This window comes from Salvia miltiorrhiza, chromosome 1, assembly GCF_028751815.1.
Source record: "Salvia miltiorrhiza cultivar Shanhuang (shh) chromosome 1, IMPLAD_Smil_shh, whole genome shotgun sequence".
Taxonomy (NCBI): Eukaryota; Viridiplantae; Streptophyta; class Magnoliopsida; order Lamiales; family Lamiaceae; genus Salvia; species Salvia miltiorrhiza.
This window is the reverse complement of record NC_080387.1, coordinates 54,775,876-54,796,012: the sequence shown is the minus strand read 5'-3', so window position 1 is coordinate 54,796,012 and position 20,137 is coordinate 54,775,876. Positions and strand designations below refer to the sequence as shown.

At 37.1% G+C, this 20,137-nt stretch overlaps 1 protein-coding gene and 1 long non-coding RNA gene across 18 annotated transcripts; one reads left to right on the top strand and one right to left on the bottom strand.

Annotated features, from left to right (window-relative positions):
* Nucleotides 1-5,429: 5,429 nt before the first annotated feature.
* Nucleotides 5,430-12,735, bottom strand: LOC130994406 (uncharacterized). Of its 17 annotated transcripts, XR_009091774.1 has the most exons (6): nucleotides 10,986-11,220; nucleotides 7,792-8,867; nucleotides 7,671-7,699; nucleotides 6,239-6,317; nucleotides 5,881-6,126; nucleotides 5,430-5,729 (listed from the first exon to the last, which is right to left on the bottom strand). XR_009091774.1 is itself a non-coding variant. In XM_057919451.1 (4 exons), the coding sequence occupies exons 1-4, from the start codon at nucleotides 12,733-12,735 to the stop codon at nucleotides 8,719-8,721; spliced, it is 462 nt and encodes a 153-aa protein (XP_057775434.1). In that variant the 3' UTR covers nucleotides 5,430-8,718. The 17 variants fall into 17 exon arrangements, 4 of the variants coding, with proteins under 4 accessions (XP_057775434.1, XP_057775438.1, XP_057775442.1 ...); XR_009091771.1 differs by having other exon boundaries at nucleotides 5,881-6,317; XR_009091770.1 differs by lacking the exon at nucleotides 5,881-6,126.
* LOC130994656 (uncharacterized) lies at nucleotides 11,506-12,888 on the top strand. Its single transcript, XR_009091860.1, has 2 exons — nucleotides 11,506-12,491; nucleotides 12,569-12,888. It is a non-coding gene; the product is annotated as an uncharacterized LOC130994656 (long non-coding RNA).
* The last annotated feature ends 7,249 nt before the right edge of the window (nucleotides 12,889-20,137 follow it).

Sequence of the window (20,137 nt, the reverse complement as noted above, 5' to 3'; positions counted from 1 at the left end):
AAATCTCATTGACTCCCCAAATTCGTTTGCATTTATACAAATAAGTAGTTACAATTGGCTATTTGTATCAATAAATTCAATTATTTAAATATTAACAATAAATATACATAAAAATATAAATTATCACGCTTGAGTATATAGTTACAAAAACATCACATACTATAATCTTTTTTCTAGTTTATATTTGAGGTTAAGATTGTGAATATTGCTGAAATATAAACATTGTAACGTATGTTTAAGAAAAATTATAATATATATATATAATCCTTTGGTGAATTATAAATGAACAGGTGTGGAATTAATCGATGAATTGTTGTTGAATTGTGAGTTATACCTAGTGATTAATCGAAAAAGTGAGCGAGAATTGCTAAGTTGCTGAGAGCATGAGAATAAAATGTTGTAGTATTGAAAAGTAGTGATAGCGTGAATTACAGAGTGCGTATGCGTGGGTATTTATAGATTACATGCTAGGGGCAAAATAGTAATTTCGCCTCAAAGAACATGCTCCCCGCGTGGTCGAGGTCATAATAGTAAATTTGCCCCCAAACGGGCGATTCCTCTGCTCTGGCGCATGGGCAAGCCCTACTTCTGCTCCTTGGTGGCTCCTCTGGCGAGAGCCATTCCTCTGGCGCGAGTCATTCCTCTGGCGAGAGTGACTTCTCTGACGAAGGCCATTTCTCAGACGACATCCGTTCCTCTGGCGAGGTCCGTTCCTCTGGTAGAGACCATTCCTCTGCTCTGCATATATTACTCCTCATCATCCTTAAATTCCATAAATCAAATAATTACATGTATACATAATTTTTTCAAATGCAATAAAAACTATATTTTGTAAAATAAGAGAGAGGAGAGATTTTTTTTTTGAAACTTTTAATTTGTATAACTTTCTTATTTTAAATATATTATTTACATGTTATATATTAAATTAAGTTCTAGTCACGATCTTTAATTTCACATGTATATTATATATTTTATTATTAACTAAAATTTTTTTTTTAGGAAAAAAAGAGGCAACAATATGAATAAAAAAAGAAATAAAATAAAATATTATGAAATATTTCTATGTATGTTTGGTTTGAGATTTTTCATACAGAGAGATATTTTCATGTTAAAATTTATACAAAGAGATGTAGAATTGTAGAAAAATAAAATAATAAATTCTCACTAATCTACATAAGACCATGAATTTAGGAAAGACTAGCAATTACTAATCATATTATATAACAATTAATGATGAGATAATTTTTTTAGATACCAAGATGGCTAGCTCTCAAAATCAAAGAAGCTTTTCAGAAGCCAAAAAAAAAAAAATTGCGTGGGTGAGAAGTTTTTTGACGGAAAAAAATTGTTGAAGACTGTATATTTATATGGATATAGATTTATATAGTCGATTCAAACTTATAGAAATTTGTTTATTTATTTGTCATCTTTTGATTGTCTATGTCAAATTAGTATGGGGTGATTGATGAGTTGATAGTAATGTTTCTTGTGCAGTAGGTGCAATGGATATGTATTTCTTTCTTAATTTATGGTGATGGGATCGTTGTTATTTGGCTGGTTGTGCAATTAATAAAGTGAATGCTATTTTTCAGTTACGTTATACTCTCTCTGTTTCGTTTGAATTAGTTTGTATTTTTATCCTTACAATTGGTCTGCTTAAACTCCACGTGGCAATCACTGTAGTCTGTAGGCATCAGCGGTGTGTAGAAATCAAATCGCATCAAAAAATCGATCGAACCATAGCTTTTTTGCGATACGATTATGCTTGATTGGCACGATTTACGATTCAATTTTTAATATAAAAAAAATGATAAAAATGGATATGATATCGATTTGCCCGATTTTTATCAATTGGACACCGAACCAAATCGACACATATAAATATATTTATTTTTAAATCTAATATTCAAAATCCTAATATGTTAATAGTACACACTAAAATCAATTCACTCTCACAGTCACAGCCGACTTGTTACCGCGTTCCCACCACCGTGCGGCTCCCTCCCTCCCGCACTCAAACCGAACCACCCACCTATCACCTCCCTCCACCAGTGCAGATCACCTCTTCAAAATTCAGCGTGTGATTATTTTTTTGTTTTTTATAGAGCTCAACGTGTAATTGTTGATTACATATTTACGATTATATGAAAATTTGAAAACATATATATATATATATATATATATATATATATATATATATATATATATTTGAAAAGTAGTTTTATACGAAAGTAGTTTTCAGATTGTTTTTTGAGAGCTTAGCGTGTGATCTGTAATTGTTGTATATATATTTTACACATGATTTTTCAGCTGTAAAAGCTTGTTGTTAGAGTAATATTTCTACTCTATTATATTAATGTCATTATGTAGAATGTGATTGTATCCGCAGATTTTCTTCTCATAGTTAGTATAGTAGCTTGGTCAGTATCTTCAGACGTACTAAGTGGCGACAGAGACATATAAAACCTGTCAAACATGCTACCTGATAACTTTGGAGATCTTATACGATTTTATGGATATACATGGCCACGAATCTACAAATTTACTGAATCCTAATTGGATCACAATTATAGATAAATTAAGATAATCCAAGCAGAGTCTTCATCAAGGTAGAACTCATGTTTCCATCTACAACTAGGAAATGATTAACTTGGCCTAGAAGAGAATATTGGAGACGTGAAGGCTATATAAGGAGGTCATATTTCGTTCAAGATTACTGGGGAATTTCGTGCTTAATAGCTCTCGCAATGTAGTCGAGAATTCTTGTTCCTGCTAGGTGTCCCCCGGACTTGTTACAATCTGTAGTACAATCATTGATATTGTACACATTTATTTGTTCTAGCAGAAGTGTGTGAGCATATATTGTAAAAGAGTTATAAACTCTTATCTATTAGGTTCTTATTTCTCAAGGGACTGGGTGCGCCTAGGAAGTAAGTCATTGTCTAGCTTTCAATTATTCACCGTTAGTGAGGTTTTGGGAAGATATTGAAGCTAAATAAGAGAGAGTCTTATTGTGTAAGTATCTTAACTTCATATAGATAATTTTCCCTGGACGAGGCCCCCAGACATAGGTTGTTTGACTAACTGGGTTATCATCCTTTGTGTTGCATGATACATTTTGTGATACTATATCATCTTTCGTACTCATATTGGTGACAAACATGGTTTTCGTACCTCAATATCGCATGAATTGTTGTCATTTCCCCCCATGAATTGATTGCTAATATGTGTTTGTATCCCAATTTTGAGTTTTGTTGAGTTTTATGAAGATTTGATGTCTTGGTGTAGTTTTGGAGTAATTTCAGGAAAAATCAAGGATTAATTGGAGGATTTTGAAGACATGAGATCGAAGTACGTCTCGAGAGGAATCCGTGAGCGCAAACGGCGACCAAATCCGAGTCCGGACGAGGGAGAACGGAGCAAAACGAGCGGACTGTGCAAAACGCCCAGTACCCCGCGGTCACCACCCGCGGCCGCGGGGTAAGACCGCGGGTCAGCTGTTCCCGACTCAGGAGACACCCGCGGTCACCAACCGCGGCCGCGGGGCGGGACCGCGGGTCCCCTGAGCATCCCCCACGTTTGAAGGCCGCGGACGCGGGCCGTGACCGCGGGAAAAGGGCGGGGCTCCCCCAAATGGACCCCAAACGCGATTTTACCCTCAAAACTCCATTTTTCTCTTCCTTTCCTCATTCATTCACCACACACACCCACTTCATCTTCCCCAACTCTCCAATTCCAAACCCTAGCCTCCATTCTCTACCATTTTTCTCTCTTCCACACACAAAAACAACACCAAAATCAAATAAAGAAGGGGAAGACTTGGAAAGGAGCTCATCAAGACTACATGATTGAAGATCAAGATTATAGGATTTGTCTATGAATCTCTATCTCTCTATATCTTTATTTATGTTTTCTTATGACTTGAGATTTGCTTTTATTATGAATATGCTTGGCTAAAATCTCTTATCTTAGGGATTAGATTAGATGGATTTGTAATGGATTGATTTCTTTGTTCAATATATATCTTGATTGTGCTTATTGTTATCTTTTCAAGTCCTAGATTTATCTCTTGTATGATTGGTTGGCCACCTTTTGTGCATTTCTAATTTGTGATTTGAATCGGGAGAGGATAATTACAATAGATTAGGAGTTTGATACATATCATCTCAATAAACCGGGAGGTTGAGAGGTGGGTGAGGGCGTGTTGATCTTTTGTGCTCTTGGGAGTTATAGGTTAGAAATTGACCGGGGACGGCAATTATGACCCGTAATCTACTGTTTTAGTCGTCCGGGAGGGGGCTAAAACTAGTGGGGAGATCGCCCTAGATAAGTAGGCCATATCAAGATTTATATTGATTTAGATTGAAGTTCATTACGATCCATCGAAATCTAGTCCCTAGGATAACTTTCCTTCGAGTCATTCCCCAATTTATTAATTAAGTTTATATTTTTGTTATTTAGTTTGCTTGCTTTAATTTAACTTTGATTTAACCTTCAATATCTCTTCATCTTTGGTTGTCTAAATAGATTGAAAACAACTTATTAATGGTATTTAGAAGTTTGAATTCACCAATCCTTGTGGGATACGACCTTGCTTCCCTTATATTGCAACTACACCGTATACTTGCGGCGTGGTGAAAATAATTGCGAACAAGTTTTTGGCGCCGTTGCCGGGGATTGGTTGAGTTTTTACTTTTGATATTGTGAAAAGTTGTTTTTATCTAATTTAGATATTGTTTTTATGTTTGTTTATTTATATGTTTATTTATTTTTGTTAGAGAAAATTGCTCCACAATCGTAAAAGCGGCACCAAAAATGGATGATGGAAGGAATGAGTTGGTTGAGCAACTCCAACTACAATTGGCGTTGATGCAACTTAAGTTGCGTGTTTTGGAAGCCAAAAGAAATTGTAGGCAACCAATGATCCAAAAAGCCTTCCAACCAACACCTTCCTATGGTGAGTATTATGACATGGGGTGCAATGCCATGGAGTGGCAATCACCATTGGAGTATGAGGACCATTTCAATAGTTGGAATTATGAAAATTCTTATTCCACTCAAGAAGGCTTCCAAGGGGGAAATCGATACTATCAGGTGGAGAAATCGAATTCGAAAGACGATCTCCTACAATGCTTCTTAACTACACAAGCTTGGATAGAAAAAAGTCTAGCAAAATCGGAGGTTATGCTAGAAGAGCAAAGAAGGTCTTTGGCTACCACTATGGAAAATCAAAAGCGAATTGATGATTTGTGCATGGCCATTAGCCTTCAAAATGGAACCTTGTATGAGGAACCAATGCTGTGACAGCCCTCGTTCCCCGGGAGAATAGGAAACGTGCTACTTAATGGAATTTCTAGACTTTGCTTGAATATAATAGGTGATATGTTCTTAGATTTGGGTAACACATTCATAATAAAGGAATGTCGCAATTGAAGGATAATAAATACGACAATTAAAATAGAAATTCTCCCAACCAGGATCAAAAGTTCGGAGGTCTGAGACAATAAGATAACATTTAGTACTAAGCGAATATTATATGAGAGGAATAATCACTAGGAAAGCGATGACATCAGGAGTTCATATTAAATAGGCTATGAATATTAAAATAGCTAATCTCAAATAATATCCACCTTAGTGAATACTATGGCAGCGGAATTTATTCTTGACATTCATTTGGAAATACAGCAACACCCTCCCTCAGCTTCGCACGTCACCATCTGCCGCTCAACCTGCAAAAGGTTTTGAAAACAATTGCAGGGCTGAGTACTAATATACTCAGTGGGTTTAGCCATTTGAAAACATTTGAAAAATCCATTTAAAAGAATAATCCATGCTATGAACAGTATAACATAGAAATATTTGAAAGCATTCTATGCATACGTTAAATAAATTGTGGATCCATTTTTAGTCTTCTCTCTACTGGTGCTTCACCTATTATGTGAACTTGTGGGAGCAGCCCACAGAGGTCCACTACCATGCATGTTTCAGAAATGGGAGCAGCCCAAGTCTGACAGTCTGAGGCAAGTGGGAGCAGCCCACAATACCCCCTTGTGTGTACACAATCCTAACCAGGGCGATCCAATCGCTACGCCGGCTAGGACCCGATCGTTAGAGAACATAGGAGCACTTTAAACAATAGAGAGATAAAAACATTTTAACATGGACATTCATTTGCATTTGCATAAAAACAATTTAGAGCTCAATAACTCAAAACATACATTGGAAAATAAAAACTCACCTTGATAACAAGCCTGTAGATAAATCTTGCACAATTCTCTTCTTGTAAAATCAGTGCTAAAGCCTTCTATCAAGTGGACCTACAAGATAATCTAATCTTAATAGGCCTCAAAATATCGTCTCTGCTAACATTTCCATAAAATTCTTAAATCCTAGTTCGGTAATTAATCGACTTCTCATTAAACTTAACTAAATCTCAATTTCAAAATACTTATTGCAAAAGTATAGCTTTAAACTTTTGAACTCTTTTGCAAACTCATGCTATAATCACAGATCTAAAATCTCATACTTAATGCATAATAATATTTATTATGCAACTTTGAATAAATAATCAAGCTAAGGCTCAAATTAATCAAAATAAAATAAAACTTAAGTCCAAATCTCTTAGTATGAGCCCAAGTTCAATCAAATAATTCTCATGCATCTGGCCCAATTTTAAAAAAAACTGAAGCCCAAAAATAAGGGCCCAATTCAACCCATCCCTTCCTTTCTTTTTCTCTTTCGGTCTCTCTCTCTCTATCCCAGCTCTCACTTTCCATTCCTTCTTTCTCCCTCTGAAATCTGCAGCCGCCGCCGCCTCTTTCTCCGGCGAGCAGACGCTGCGACGCCGACGCTATGGCTGTCGCCTCCTTCTCCATCTCGGCGTCTCTCTCTCCCCCCTAACACGCACACACAGAAATCAGCACACCTAATCCTCCCCGCTCTCTCTCACAGCCGCCTCCTCCTTTAATCCGGCAGCTACGGCCGCCGTCGACCACCTCCATCTCCTTCCGGCACCGCGTCTCACTCTCTCCTCTCTCTGTTCCCCCCCATTTTGCCTCTCTCTCTCTCTCTCTCTCTCTCTCTCTCCCTCTTTCTTTCTCTCAAAAGGAAATCCCCAAATTCCAAAATCCCTAAATCTGCCCCCTCCCATCTCCTTCTCTTGGCTGGACGGTCAACGGCAAAGGCCCGCCACCGCCGCCGACTCCATGTCGTCTCCCCTCCTCGCTTTCTACTCGCGGTGAGCAGTTACGCGGGCGACAACAGTAGTAACCGCGCCGCCGTGGCGACCACAGCAGCACCGCTGCCTTCGCTTCTCCCTCTCGCTGGGTCAACCGGCAACGGGCTGCCGTTGTCGTTTCCCTTTTTCTCGATCGGCGAACAACAGCATCTAACAAGTCGCTGCCGCCATCTCCGATTCCCCCTCCCCTGACTCGTCTCCATTCCCACAACAACACACTCATGAAAAACAGATAAGTTCGATTAATCTGTAGTCATTACGTGCACTTGTTTCAATTCTATTTACTCTCTATGACAATCATATATACAAGATTCGATTGTTATTCGCATATGTAAATTATCTCTTATGGGTAAACTGGAGAATGGTTATGAAGTATGCTTTGGCGTATGAATATGAGTGTATGTTTGAGAATGGAAGTGAACTGGAGGCAAACCTTTATGAGAATTCTGTTATGATGTGAATCTGCAGGGGAAAAAAAATGTATTGTAATCAAGAGCTTTTATTGATAACAAGAGGTAAGATTATAAAATCTTGATATAAGTGAAAGGTTGGACCTTTAAAGAGGATTACAACTCTCTTTGCTATTTTGCAGGAGGTAGCAGATTTGAGCTGTGATGAATTGGTTCGATATTTTGCAGATATGAGTTGTGTGTTGGGTGAAGAGTTAAGCTGCTTTGTGCGTGATCGAATGGGCGAGAATGGCTGAAATTTATAGAGGAAATTGGCAGGAAGAAGAAGACGTGGAAGACCCATTTCCATTGAATTAATAGAAGAAGATATGTATCAATTTCCATCCAAGTTTCTGCATTTCTCACCTTATAAATATGTGTAACTGTAGCAAACTCTGCTGCTCAAGTGACTGTTTTCAATACTTATGCTTCTTGTAAAATATATATATATATGCCTCTAAAACGTAGCAATAGGATATGTATCTGCTTCGGCTGGCTTGATTGAAAGAATCGGGCCTTATAAACAAAAATAAATAAATCCAGTCCAATAAAGACTTATAAATAATATTCTAAATTCAAATATTCTCATGTAATCTTATTAAGAAAAATCGGGGTATTACAACCCTCCCCCCTTAAAAAAATTTCGTCCTCGAAATTTAAATACCTTGGCTAATAAACTAGACTTTCAACTCTCGCCTTCTTTTCTCATGCGTAGTGATTCTATAAAAGCTAGAATAAATCTACTTGCCCCATAAAATTTGATATTTCAATCGAATATCCCCATCAATCTCTTCTCGTTTCTTAAATCCCAAAACCCATCTTGTTTCTTTTTCTATAGCATCCAGGGATATACTTTTCATATAGTCTTTCTTTAAAATCATTCCACCTGTACGCTTTCCATTGCTCGGGGGTCAAAGTTCGTTGCACTGATTCCCACCAGAATTCGGCCTCATCAACGAGTTGGAACAATTGCGCATGTGAGTTTCTCCCTATCCCCACAGCCAACATGGTTAAGTATCCTTTCAGTAGCTCTTACCCATCTTTCGGCATCCAAATGATCACCAAGGCCATCAAAAGTTGGTGGATTATGCTTGCGAAACCTCTCTTCCACACTACGTTCTGGTATAACTCGTGGCACATGTTCTTCAGGATTAGGTCCTCTTCCTGTTTCTCCAGCCATTCTGCATGTAATTAACAATGTTGGGCTTCTTCTTCATTCTCCTTAAAAATCTGTGATACTAATGACCTAAAAATCTTTCTATTGTCTGAAACGAACGTTGGTTGTCTACAAGTCATCCCTTCATGTATCGTGCTTTGATATTCTAACTTTCGTATTCCGACTTTCTATGTCTTACTCTTCTATGTTCTACGTTTCTACCGTTCTATACTTTCTATGTTCCGTCATTCTATGTTCAGTGCTTTCATTGTTCAGTCTTTTCTACGTTCGAGTCATTTTATCTCCAGGGCTTTCTATGTATAGTCCTTTCTATTCTTAATCTGTTCATGTCTTCTAAAATCCGCTGGTCATAAAAATAGAAATCTAAAGACATCTTTCATCAGTTCACCAAGCGACTATAGTCTGTCATCATATCCTTTCTAGGTTCACAACCCAACTAAAACATGTAATAACACGCAGTGGTTGAATCATCTCATGGTAATAGATTGCATATCACGCATTTATGCAACATTTCCTCATTTCAAAACAAGTTGGGCACATACTTTTGTATGATAACATATTTGAATCTCAAATTCATGATCATATGCATGTCTTGTCTCAACAAATGTTAAGGTTCCATACATGTTGCGTTTCAGTGTACGGACGTCTCCATACATGATCCGCTTCAGTGTATGTTCAGTCAAAATTCATATCAATGCATTCAATCTCAAACCACATCCATTCTTATTGCGTGTTCAGTCTCAATTCGTATATTCTGTCTCAATGCATGTTCAGCCTCAATGCGTCTATAGTTTCAATACATGCTATGTTTCAATGTATGTTCAGTCTCAATACATGTTCCGTCTCAATACATGTTTTGTCTCAGTGCATGTTCAGTTTCAATGCGTATCCCGTCTCTATGCATGTTCAGTCTCAATACATGTTCATCTCAATGCATGTTCAATCATAATGCATGTTCCATCTCAGTGCATATTCAATCTTAACATGTTCTATAACATATTCATTTGGTGCATGCATTTCAGTAAATATTTTGAAAACATGATTAACATACCTTAGTTGAGGGCAGTGTGACGACGAGCTGAGGGTTGCTGTATAAACTTTTAGAAGTCTAGAGATGCTATCCTAGACTCGATATCAATGAACTTGCGGTCTCAGAGCCAAGAACTTTCGCTCTGATACCATCTGTGACAGCCCTCGTTCCCCGGGAGAATAGGAAACGTGCTACTTAATGGAATTTCTAGACTTTGCTTGAATATAATAGGTGATATGTTCTTAGATTTGGGTAACACATTCATAATAAAGGAATGTCGCAATTGAAGGATAATAAATACGACAATTAAAATAGAAATTCTCCCAACCAGGATCAAAAGTTCGGAGGTCTGAGACAATAAGATAACATTTAGTACTAAGCGAATATTATATGAGAGGAATAATCACTAGGAAAGCGATGACATCAGGAGTTCATATTAAATAGGCTATGAATATTAAAATAGCTAATCTCAAATAATATCCACCTTAGTGAATACTATGGCAGCGGAATTTATTCTTGACATTCATTTGGAAATACAGCAACACCCTCCCTCAGCTTCGCACGTCACCATCTGCCGCTCAACCTGCAAAAGGTTTTGAAAACAATTGCAGGGCTGAGTACTAATATACTCAGTGGGTTTAGCCATTTGAAAACATTTGAAAAATCCATTTAAAAGAATAATCCATGCTATGAACAGTATAACATAGAAATATTTGAAAGCATTCTATGCATACGTTAAATAAATTGTGGATCCATTTTTAGTCTTCTCTCTACTGGTGCTTCACCTATTATGTGAACTTGTGGGAGCAGCCCACAGAGGTCCACTACCATGCATGTTTCAGAAATGGGAGCAGCCCAAGTCTGACAGTCTGAGGCAAGTGGGAGCAGCCCACAATACCCCCTTGTGTGTACACAATCCTAACCAGGGCGATCCAATCGCTACGCCGGCTAGGACCCGATCGTTAGAGAACATAGGAGCACTTTAAACAATAGAGAGATAAAAACATTTTAACATGGACATTCATTTGCATTTGCATAAAAACAATTTAGAGCTCAATAACTCAAAACATACATTGGAAAATAAAAACTCACCTTGATAACAAGCCTGTAGATAAATCTTGCACAATTCTCTTCTTGTAAAATCAGTGCTAAAGCCTTCTATCAAGTGGACCTACAAGATAATCTAATCTTAATAGGCCTCAAAATATCGTCTCTGCTAACATTTCCATAAAATTCTTAAATCCTAGTTCGGTAATTAATCGACTTCTCATTAAACTTAACTAAATCTCAATTTCAAAATACTTATTGCAAAAGTATAGCTTTAAACTTTTGAACTCTTTTGCAAACTCATGCTATAATCACAGATCTAAAATCTCATACTTAATGCATAATAATATTTATTATGCAACTTTGAATAAATAATCAAGCTAAGGCTCAAATTAATCAAAATAAAATAAAACTTAAGTCCAAATCTCTTAGTATGAGCCCAAGTTCAATCAAATAATTCTCATGCATCTGGCCCAATTTTAAAAAAAACTGAAGCCCAAAAATAAGGGCCCAATTCAACCCATCCCTTCCTTTCTTTTTCTCTTTCGGTCTCTCTCTCTCTATCCCAGCTCTCACTTTCCATTCCTTCTTTCTCCCTCTGAAATCTGCAGCCGCCGCCGCCTCTTTCTCCGGCGAGCAGACGCTGCGACGCCGACGCTATGGCTGTCGCCTCCTTCTCCATCTCGGCGTCTCTCTCTCCCCCCTAACACGCACACACAGAAATCAGCACACCTAATCCTCCCCGCTCTCTCTCACAGCCGCCTCCTCCTTTAATCCGGCAGCTACGGCCGCCGTCGACCACCTCCATCTCCTTCCGGCACCGCGTCTCACTCTCTCCTCTCTCTGTTCCCCCCCATTTTGCCTCTCTCTCTCTCTCTCTCTCTCCCTCTTTCTTTCTCTCAAAAGGAAATCCCCAAATTCCAAAATCCCTAAATCTGCCCCCTCCCATCTCCTTCTCTTGGCTGGACGGTCAACGGCAAAGGCCCGCCACCGCCGCCGACTCCATGTCGTCTCCCCTCCTCGCTTTCTACTCGCGGTGAGCAGTTACGCGGGCGACAACAGTAGTAACCGCGCCGCCGTGGCGACCACAGCAGCACCGCTGCCTTCGCTTCTCCCTCTCGCTGGGTCAACCGGCAACGGGCTGCCGTTGTCGTTTCCCTTTTTCTCGATCGGCGAACAACAGCATCTAACAAGTCGCTGCCGCCATCTCCGATTCCCCCTCCCCTGACTCGTCTCCATTCCCACAACAACACACTCATGAAAAACAGATAAGTTCGATTAATCTGTAGTCATTACGTGCACTTGTTTCAATTCTATTTACTCTCTATGACAATCATATATACAAGATTCGATTGTTATTCGCATATGTAAATTATCTCTTATGGGTAAACTGGAGAATGGTTATGAAGTATGCTTTGGCGTATGAATATGAGTGTATGTTTGAGAATGGAAGTGAACTGGAGGCAAACCTTTATGAGAATTCTGTTATGATGTGAATCTGCAGGGGAAAAAAAATGTATTGTAATCAAGAGCTTTTATTGATAACAAGAGGTAAGATTATAAAATCTTGATATAAGTGAAAGGTTGGACCTTTAAAGAGGATTACAACTCTCTTTGCTATTTTGCAGGAGGTAGCAGATTTGAGCTGTGATGAATTGGTTCGATATTTTGCAGATATGAGTTGTGTGTTGGGTGAAGAGTTAAGCTGCTTTGTGCGTGATCGAATGGGCGAGAATGGCTGAAATTTATAGAGGAAATTGGCAGGAAGAAGAAGACGTGGAAGACCCATTTCCATTGAATTAATAGAAGAAGATATGTATCAATTTCCATCCAAGTTTCTGCATTTCTCACCTTATAAATATGTGTAACTGTAGCAAACTCTGCTGCTCAAGTGACTGTTTTCAATACTTATGCTTCTTGTAAAATATATATATATATGCCTCTAAAACGTAGCAATAGGATATGTATCTGCTTCGGCTGGCTTGATTGAAAGAATCGGGCCTTATAAACAAAAATAAATAAATCCAGTCCAATAAAGACTTATAAATAATATTCTAAATTCAAATATTCTCATGTAATCTTATTAAGAAAAATCGGGGTATTACAAATGCCAATGCTAAGTGAAGAGCCTCAAGAAGTTGAAGAAGAGTATGAAGAAGATGAGGATCAATTCTCCAAACCCCTTGAAGTCGAGAGCCCAACTTTTCCGACACAATCTCTACAATTTCAAAAAGATGAAGATTTCACAAGCTTTAAAGAAAGCAAAGTCAAAAATTTTGTCGATCCTTACCTCGCCACAGGCGATTCTATGAAGGCTTGCTTCTTTCACTTTTATTTATCTTCATCTTTTGATTTTCACTTTGATTTGTCTAATAAGGAATTGTTTGAGTGTGGTGGTACTCTAGATGGTGAACGAGATTACCATGACGCCCGGGATGTCTCAAGAATTGCAAAGCCACCATATTTTTGGGTCGCGGTGGATGGAGCATGCAAATTTGATGAGAAATGGCCACCACCTAAGCCTCCACCTTGTTTGTGAGTACGAGACAAGTAACCATTTTCTCCTTCATCCAAACTTATTTCTCCTTTGTGTGAAATAAGTTTGGGGGGAGGGTGAAGATGGGTTACTTATCTCGTTTATCCGTTGTTTATTTATTTAGTTAGTTTAGTTTTCGAATAATGAGATTTTGTCTCTGTTTTTGAGCTTTTCCTTGTCTTTTGTTTTTGAGCTTGATTGTTGAAAAACATGAGTTGGATGAAATGTGTGTTGGGCTTATGATATGAATGTTGCTTTTGAAAAGAAATTGTGTGTATCACTTGTGGATTATGCATGAAAAGTTTGAACTTGTGACAAGTGATTTAAATGTTTTGCCTCCAAGAACTTGATAATGAGCTTGTAAGATTTGAGCCATTGATTGTCATATTATCACAATCTCATTTTGTTCTTGAGTGTAAATCGATTGAGCATGTATGTTGGTCTCTAGAACTTGCCATGAGTCCTCTCTTGAAAATAAAAGTAGATGTGTTGTTAATATTGAAGTGATTTAAGGCCATCTTTGTTAGCCACTTGACCCCAATTGTGCCAAATTCTCATATGATCCTAGTTTACCCCTTTTGTGCCTTGTAGCCTTTCTTTGAATGAACCAATGATAAAGGGGTAGAACTTAGAGTGTTAGTGGTTGCTTTGATGAAGAAAAAAGTTTGGGAAATGATTGAAATTGCTTATCAAGCTTTGATTGTGTGAAAATCACTAATCCTCTATGAGCTCAAAAAGAAAAAGAAATGAAAATGAATGTGAATAAAAGAGCATAAAGGGGAGTGATTTGCCTTTTGAATCATAGCCATGATAGATATCACTAAGGATGAAAAGATGAAATGTAGGGATTTTGGTTTTTGATTGATAAGAGAAATGGTGAAGTTGATTTGTTCATTGTGATTGATGGATTGTGGGATGAGTCACTTTGCCTAAAAAACTACTCACCTTACCAAAGAGCCCTCATTACAACCCAATGAAAGCCCTTTTTGATCTCTATTTATAACACATTGAAGCATAGAGAGTTAGGACAAATGGCAAGCCTATGGTAGATTGCATGCATTGTTTCGAATTGAGTGTAAACACGTCCATTCTAAACACTTGAGAGTCGAGTGCATCATTGAAACATTCACCTTGTGAGGATTCAAGCTTGGAGGCTATAATGTTGAACTTACTATCACTTGTGACTTCTTGAAATGCATATCTACTTGTGATACACTAGTGAAATATTTTGAAAAAATTGAAGCCCTTGAAATGACACCAATTCATTCTCACATGTTTGTTATCTTTTATTTCTCTTCTCTTTGTTGTTTGGGGACAAACAACGCTTTAAGTTTGGGGGGGTTGACAAACATGGTTTTCGTACCTCAATATCGCATGAATTGTTGTCATTTCCCCCCATGAATTGATTGCTAATATGTGTTTGTATCCCAATTTTGAGTTTTGTTGAGTTTTATGAAGATTTGATGTCTTGGTGTAGTTTTGGAGTAATTTCAGGAAAAATCAAGGATTAATTGGAGGATTTTGAAGACATGAGATCGAAGTACGTCTCGAGAGGAATCCGTGAGCGCAAACGGCGACCAAATCCGAGTCCGGACGAGGGAGAACGGAGCAAAACGAGCGGACTGTGCAAAACGCCCAGTACCCCGCGGTCACCACCCGCGGCCGCGGGGTAAGACCACGGGTCAGCTGTTCCCGACTCAGGAGACACCCGCGGTCACCAACCGCGGCCGCGGGGCGGGACCGCGGGTCCCCTGAGCATCCCCCACGTTTGAAGGCCGCGGACGCGGGCCGTGACCGCGGGAAAAGGGCGGGGCTCCCCCAAATGGACCCCAAACGCGATTTTACCCTCAAAACTCCATTTTTCTCTTCCTTTCCTCATTCATTCACCACACACACCCACTTCATCTTCCCCAACTCTCCAATTCCAAACCCTAGCCTCCATTCTCTACCATTTTTCTCTCTTCCACACACAAAAACAACACCAAAATCAAATAAAGAAGGGGAAGACTTGGAAAGGAGCTCATCAAGACTACATGATTGAAGATCAAGATTATAGGATTTGTCTATGAATCTCTATCTCTCTATATCTTTATTTATGTTTTCTTATGACTTGAGATTTGCTTTTATTATGAATATGCTTGGCTAAAATCTCTTATCTTAGGGATTAGATTAGATGGATTTGTAATGGATTGATTTCTTTGTTCAATATATATCTTGATTGTGCTTATTGTTATCTTTTCAAGTCCTAGATTTATCTCTTGTATGATTGGTTGGCCACCTTTTGTGCATTTCTAATTTGTGATTTGAATCGGGAGAGGATAATTACAATAGATTAGGAGTTTGATACATATCATCTCAATAAACCGGGAGGTTGAGAGGTGGGTGAGGGCGTGTTGATCTTTTGTGCTCTTGGGAGTTATAGGTTAGAAATTGACCGGGGACGGCAATTATGACCCGTAATCTACTGTTTTAGTCGTCCGGGAGGGGGCTAAAACTAGTGGGGAGATCGCCCTAGATAAGTAGGCCATATCAAGATTTATATTGATTTAGATTGAAGTTCATTACGATCCATCGAAATCTAGTCCCTAGGATAACTTTCCTTCGAGTCATTCCCCAATTTATTAATTAAGTTTATATTTTTGTTATTTAGTTTGCTTGCTTTAATTTAACTTTGATTTAACCTTCAATATCTCTTCATCTTTGGTTGTCTAAATAGATTGAAAACAACTTATTAATGGTATTTAGAAGTTTGAATTCACCAATCCTTGTGGGATACGACCTTGCTTCCCTTATATTGCAACTACACCGTATACTTGCGGCGTGGTGAAAATAATTGCGAACAATTGGCTGTTACATCACATCTCATCACATATTTTATGAATTATTAGTCATTCTTTTATATGTATTTCAAAAGAAAAAAAGAAAATATATATCATGCGGTTCGGTTCAACTGACGATTTCGTTGATTCTATTACGGACCCTGGGTTGGTACGATTCGGTACTCTTGTTGGGGGGTCAATTCAATTTTTTATTTTTGAAAATTGGTGCAATTTTGCACCGAATCGCACCAATGCATACCCCCTAATAGTCACCATTGGCCCTGTCAGATTTTTATTTAATTTGGTGGCTTTTTGTTGTCTTCATTTTTATTTAGTTTTCATCTTTTTCACGAACACAACTAATTATTAAAAATTTAATTAAGTAAAGAATTAATCTATCGAGCGGAGCATTGAAAGTGAAGTCCATATTTGAATAGAGTTTCTTTGTTGGGATCCAGTTAAGCTAATCAAAATTTGGCGCCAGCTCTATGGTTCACTTTCATTAATTAAGAAAATTGACTGACAATACAAAATGGAAAAAGATAAAGTTATTAGAGTACATTAATTAAGAAACTTGGCTGGCAATACAAAATGGAAAAAGATAAATTGCATAATAAATATATACACAATACTCTTTAATTATTAAAACTAAAATAGACAGAATGCTATTTCGCCGAACAAAAGCATAAACTACGATTGTCTTGCCTAAATAGGGACTTAACAGTAAAATATCAAAAAATAAAAAAAATATTTTTGGTTATACGAACTTCCAGATTTTCTTGTAATTTGTGCACACGAAAAATAAATAGAGAGAAGATATTTATAGGAGCGAGGCTAACGCGCGGCCGGGTTTAGGAGTTCTTCTCGAAGTGAAATTGTCCAGGGGAGATACGCACCTTCCCTTATCCTCTCCCGATTCTACTGCTTTTCCCACGTCAACGTCAAGTCCTCGACGTTGGTCAATTCTTCTCTTCTGTTCTCTTTGTTCATTTTTTTCCTTCCTACTCTTGGTCAATTCTACTGCTTGCTTGCTTGCTTCCCTTTGATAAATATGCATTTTTGCCTCTTAGTGTGTCATATTTGAGTTGTGAAGATTTTGTGGGTTTGATGGTTAATTTGAATGTATATTGGTTTATTATTGAGAATTTGTTACTTCCTTGTTGTTTGTGTTAATTTTCAGAAATATTGAAGCTTAATTTGAAAAAATAATATAAATTGTAGTCGAAGTTCATCTCGAGAAGGATATGTGGGCGCAAACAGATCAAACACCAAAAATGAAATGATAAGTAAAATAAAGGAACAAAAAATGGTGAACTTTTTTTTTTTTGTAGAAAATGAGGAGAAAAAAAGAGAAGCATTTAAAGGCATAAATTTTCGTTATCTCTTATTTTTCCATGATAAAATTAATCAATTAATCAAAGCGAACACACCCTAAGATTACTTGGTGTTATACGTGAAAGTTTTGTTGCTTTCGGAAACACATAAATGTTGGATAGAATGATGGAACAATCAACCCGACATCACAGTATGAAAAATAGAAAAACAACATAAAATAAAGTACGCACAATGAAATGATTTTATACTGCAATATTTATTAATTGCAGTTATATTTTCACTATGAAAATCACTTTTACAATGAAGATACATGAATCCACTCAATATATTCTCTGTTATTGAGTGGTATTGATAAGAATAGAAATCCCTTCTAATTCTATCACATCGAATATGACACACCAAGAGACAAAAATGTATGTTAATCAAAGGAAGCAAGTAAGCAGTCTAGCCAAGAGGAGGAAGGAATGAAGTGAACAGAGAGAAGAGAAGAATTTGCTGACGTCGAATGCTTGACGCTGACGTGGGAAAATCGGTAGAATCGAGAAAGGATAAGGGAATGTGTGTATCTTCCCCTGGACAGTTTCACTCTGATAAGAACTCCTTAGTCCAACTGTGTGTTGGCCTTCAGCCCACGCCTGAATTCTCCTATAAATATCTTCTCTCATTTTATTTTCCGTGTTCACAAATAAATTACAAGAAAATCTGAAAGTTCGTATCACCAAAAATAATCTTTTGTTTTCGGCATTTTATTGCTAAGTCTTGATTTGTGCAAGACAATCGCAGTTTATGCTTTTGTTCGACGAAATAGCATTCTGCCCATTTTAACTTTAATAATTAAAGAGTATTGTGTAGTTTTGATATCTGCTAAAATAGAAATTTTATTAAAAGGGGAGGAAAAAAAAAACGTCTAGATGCAAAAGCAAAAACAGGCGAAAACAGTGTAATTTTGACATCAACAGTAAAGAAAAATACTCTATTTGTCTCATTTATCTTGACACACCTTTTTTTAAAATTTATTTACTTTATAATGCCACTTTTTAAAAATGGTTAGTGTTCCCTATCATCTGATCCCGCCATATTAATAACGAGACTTGAGGCAAAAGGCATGAATTTTGAGTCAGGCGACTTCAAAACCAAATATGGTTTGTCGGTGGTTGAATCGGCTGCACTATTAAAGGAAAACCGGTGGCCTTGAAAACCAATAATGTGAGCAGGGTACCCCTACATATTTATTTGTTTGGTTACTACTTTCGACATCCTAGCAGCTAGGGCTGTCGATCGATTCGGGTTCGGTTACCCGTACCCAAATTTTTGGTTACCCGAACCCGAAATTGCCATATTTCACTAATCGTTCCCGAACCGTTTTAGGCGTTCGGTCACTAATCGTTCCCGAACCGTTTTAAGCGTTCGGTTACCCAATAACCGCTTCGGTTACCCGATTCGGTTATTTGGATATCCGAAATACCCATTTAAAAAATTAAAATTCAAAAAATTTGTTAGATAAAGGATTTGAACCCTAGTCTTCAGAAAATACACAAAGCAACTTATCCACTAGACTAAAGCTCATTCTTATACTTTAAATATATCATAATTTTATTTTAGCTAAGAATCAATTTTTTTATTTAAAAATAAATAAATTAATGAATTAATAATTAAAATGTATATAAAATATATATTAAATAATTTATTAAATAATTTTCGGTTATTTCGGTTAACCCGTTTCGATTATTGGGTTAACCGATACCCAATTTTTTTTAAAAAAATAATACCCGAAATCGAACCGATAATCAAAAAATTCGATTATTGGATACCCAAACCCGATTATTTCAGTTCGGTTAACGAATTATCCAAAACCCGATAACCAATTAGACAGCCCTACTAGCAGCTGTATAGTAATAAATTCAGTCACTTTCGACATTCCTACGGCTAGGGAACTAGATCATAGATTATTCCCGAAATGTAGATAAACCACGAAGCGTGCGGAATTTTACTCCAAAATATAGAAAAACCACATGTCCCGCCCCGTCGAAATGGATTGAGATTTAATTTATTATATTTAATATATCACTTTGTGTTTTATTTTTTAATTGTATTTATTTTTAAATATATTTCTTTTTTTTATTTCAACTTTATATGTTTTAATTTAAGTTTATAATTATTAATTAAAGTTTATTCCATTATAACTATTTTTATTATTTAATTTTAATTTTATTAACTAATAATGAGAGAGAGAGAGAGAAAGCGCAAAAATATATTATGACACCTATGTGTAACAAAATAATTTTGTGATAGTTTTAGATGTCACAAAATTTGTTACATGGATAGATGTCGCAAAATTTGTTAAATTTTTAAATGTAACTAAATTTACTAGTGTAACTAAAGTATATAGATATATGTATGTGTGTAGTTAAACTTTGTTATACTTAAAGATGTATACAAATTTTCTGACATATCTTTTGATGTCACTAAAATTGTATCGGTACAGACAATTTTGTTGTAGCGTCCCT

Bases quoted from the DNA above. Each gene is read 5' to 3' on its own strand.
- LOC130994406 (XM_057919451.1), bottom strand. From the start codon at position 12,735: ATGGAAATGGGTCTTCCACGTCTTCTTCTTCCTGCCAATTTCCTCTAT. The intron at 12,439-12,530 runs GTCCAACCTTTC...TTTCCCCTGCAG, and splicing joins AGTTGTAATCCTCTTTAAAG to ATTCACATCATAACAGAATT. The intron at 11,065-12,409 runs GTTTGCCTCCAG...ATTATCTTGTAG, and splicing joins ATAACAGAATTCTCATAAAG to GTCCACTTGATAGAAGGCTT.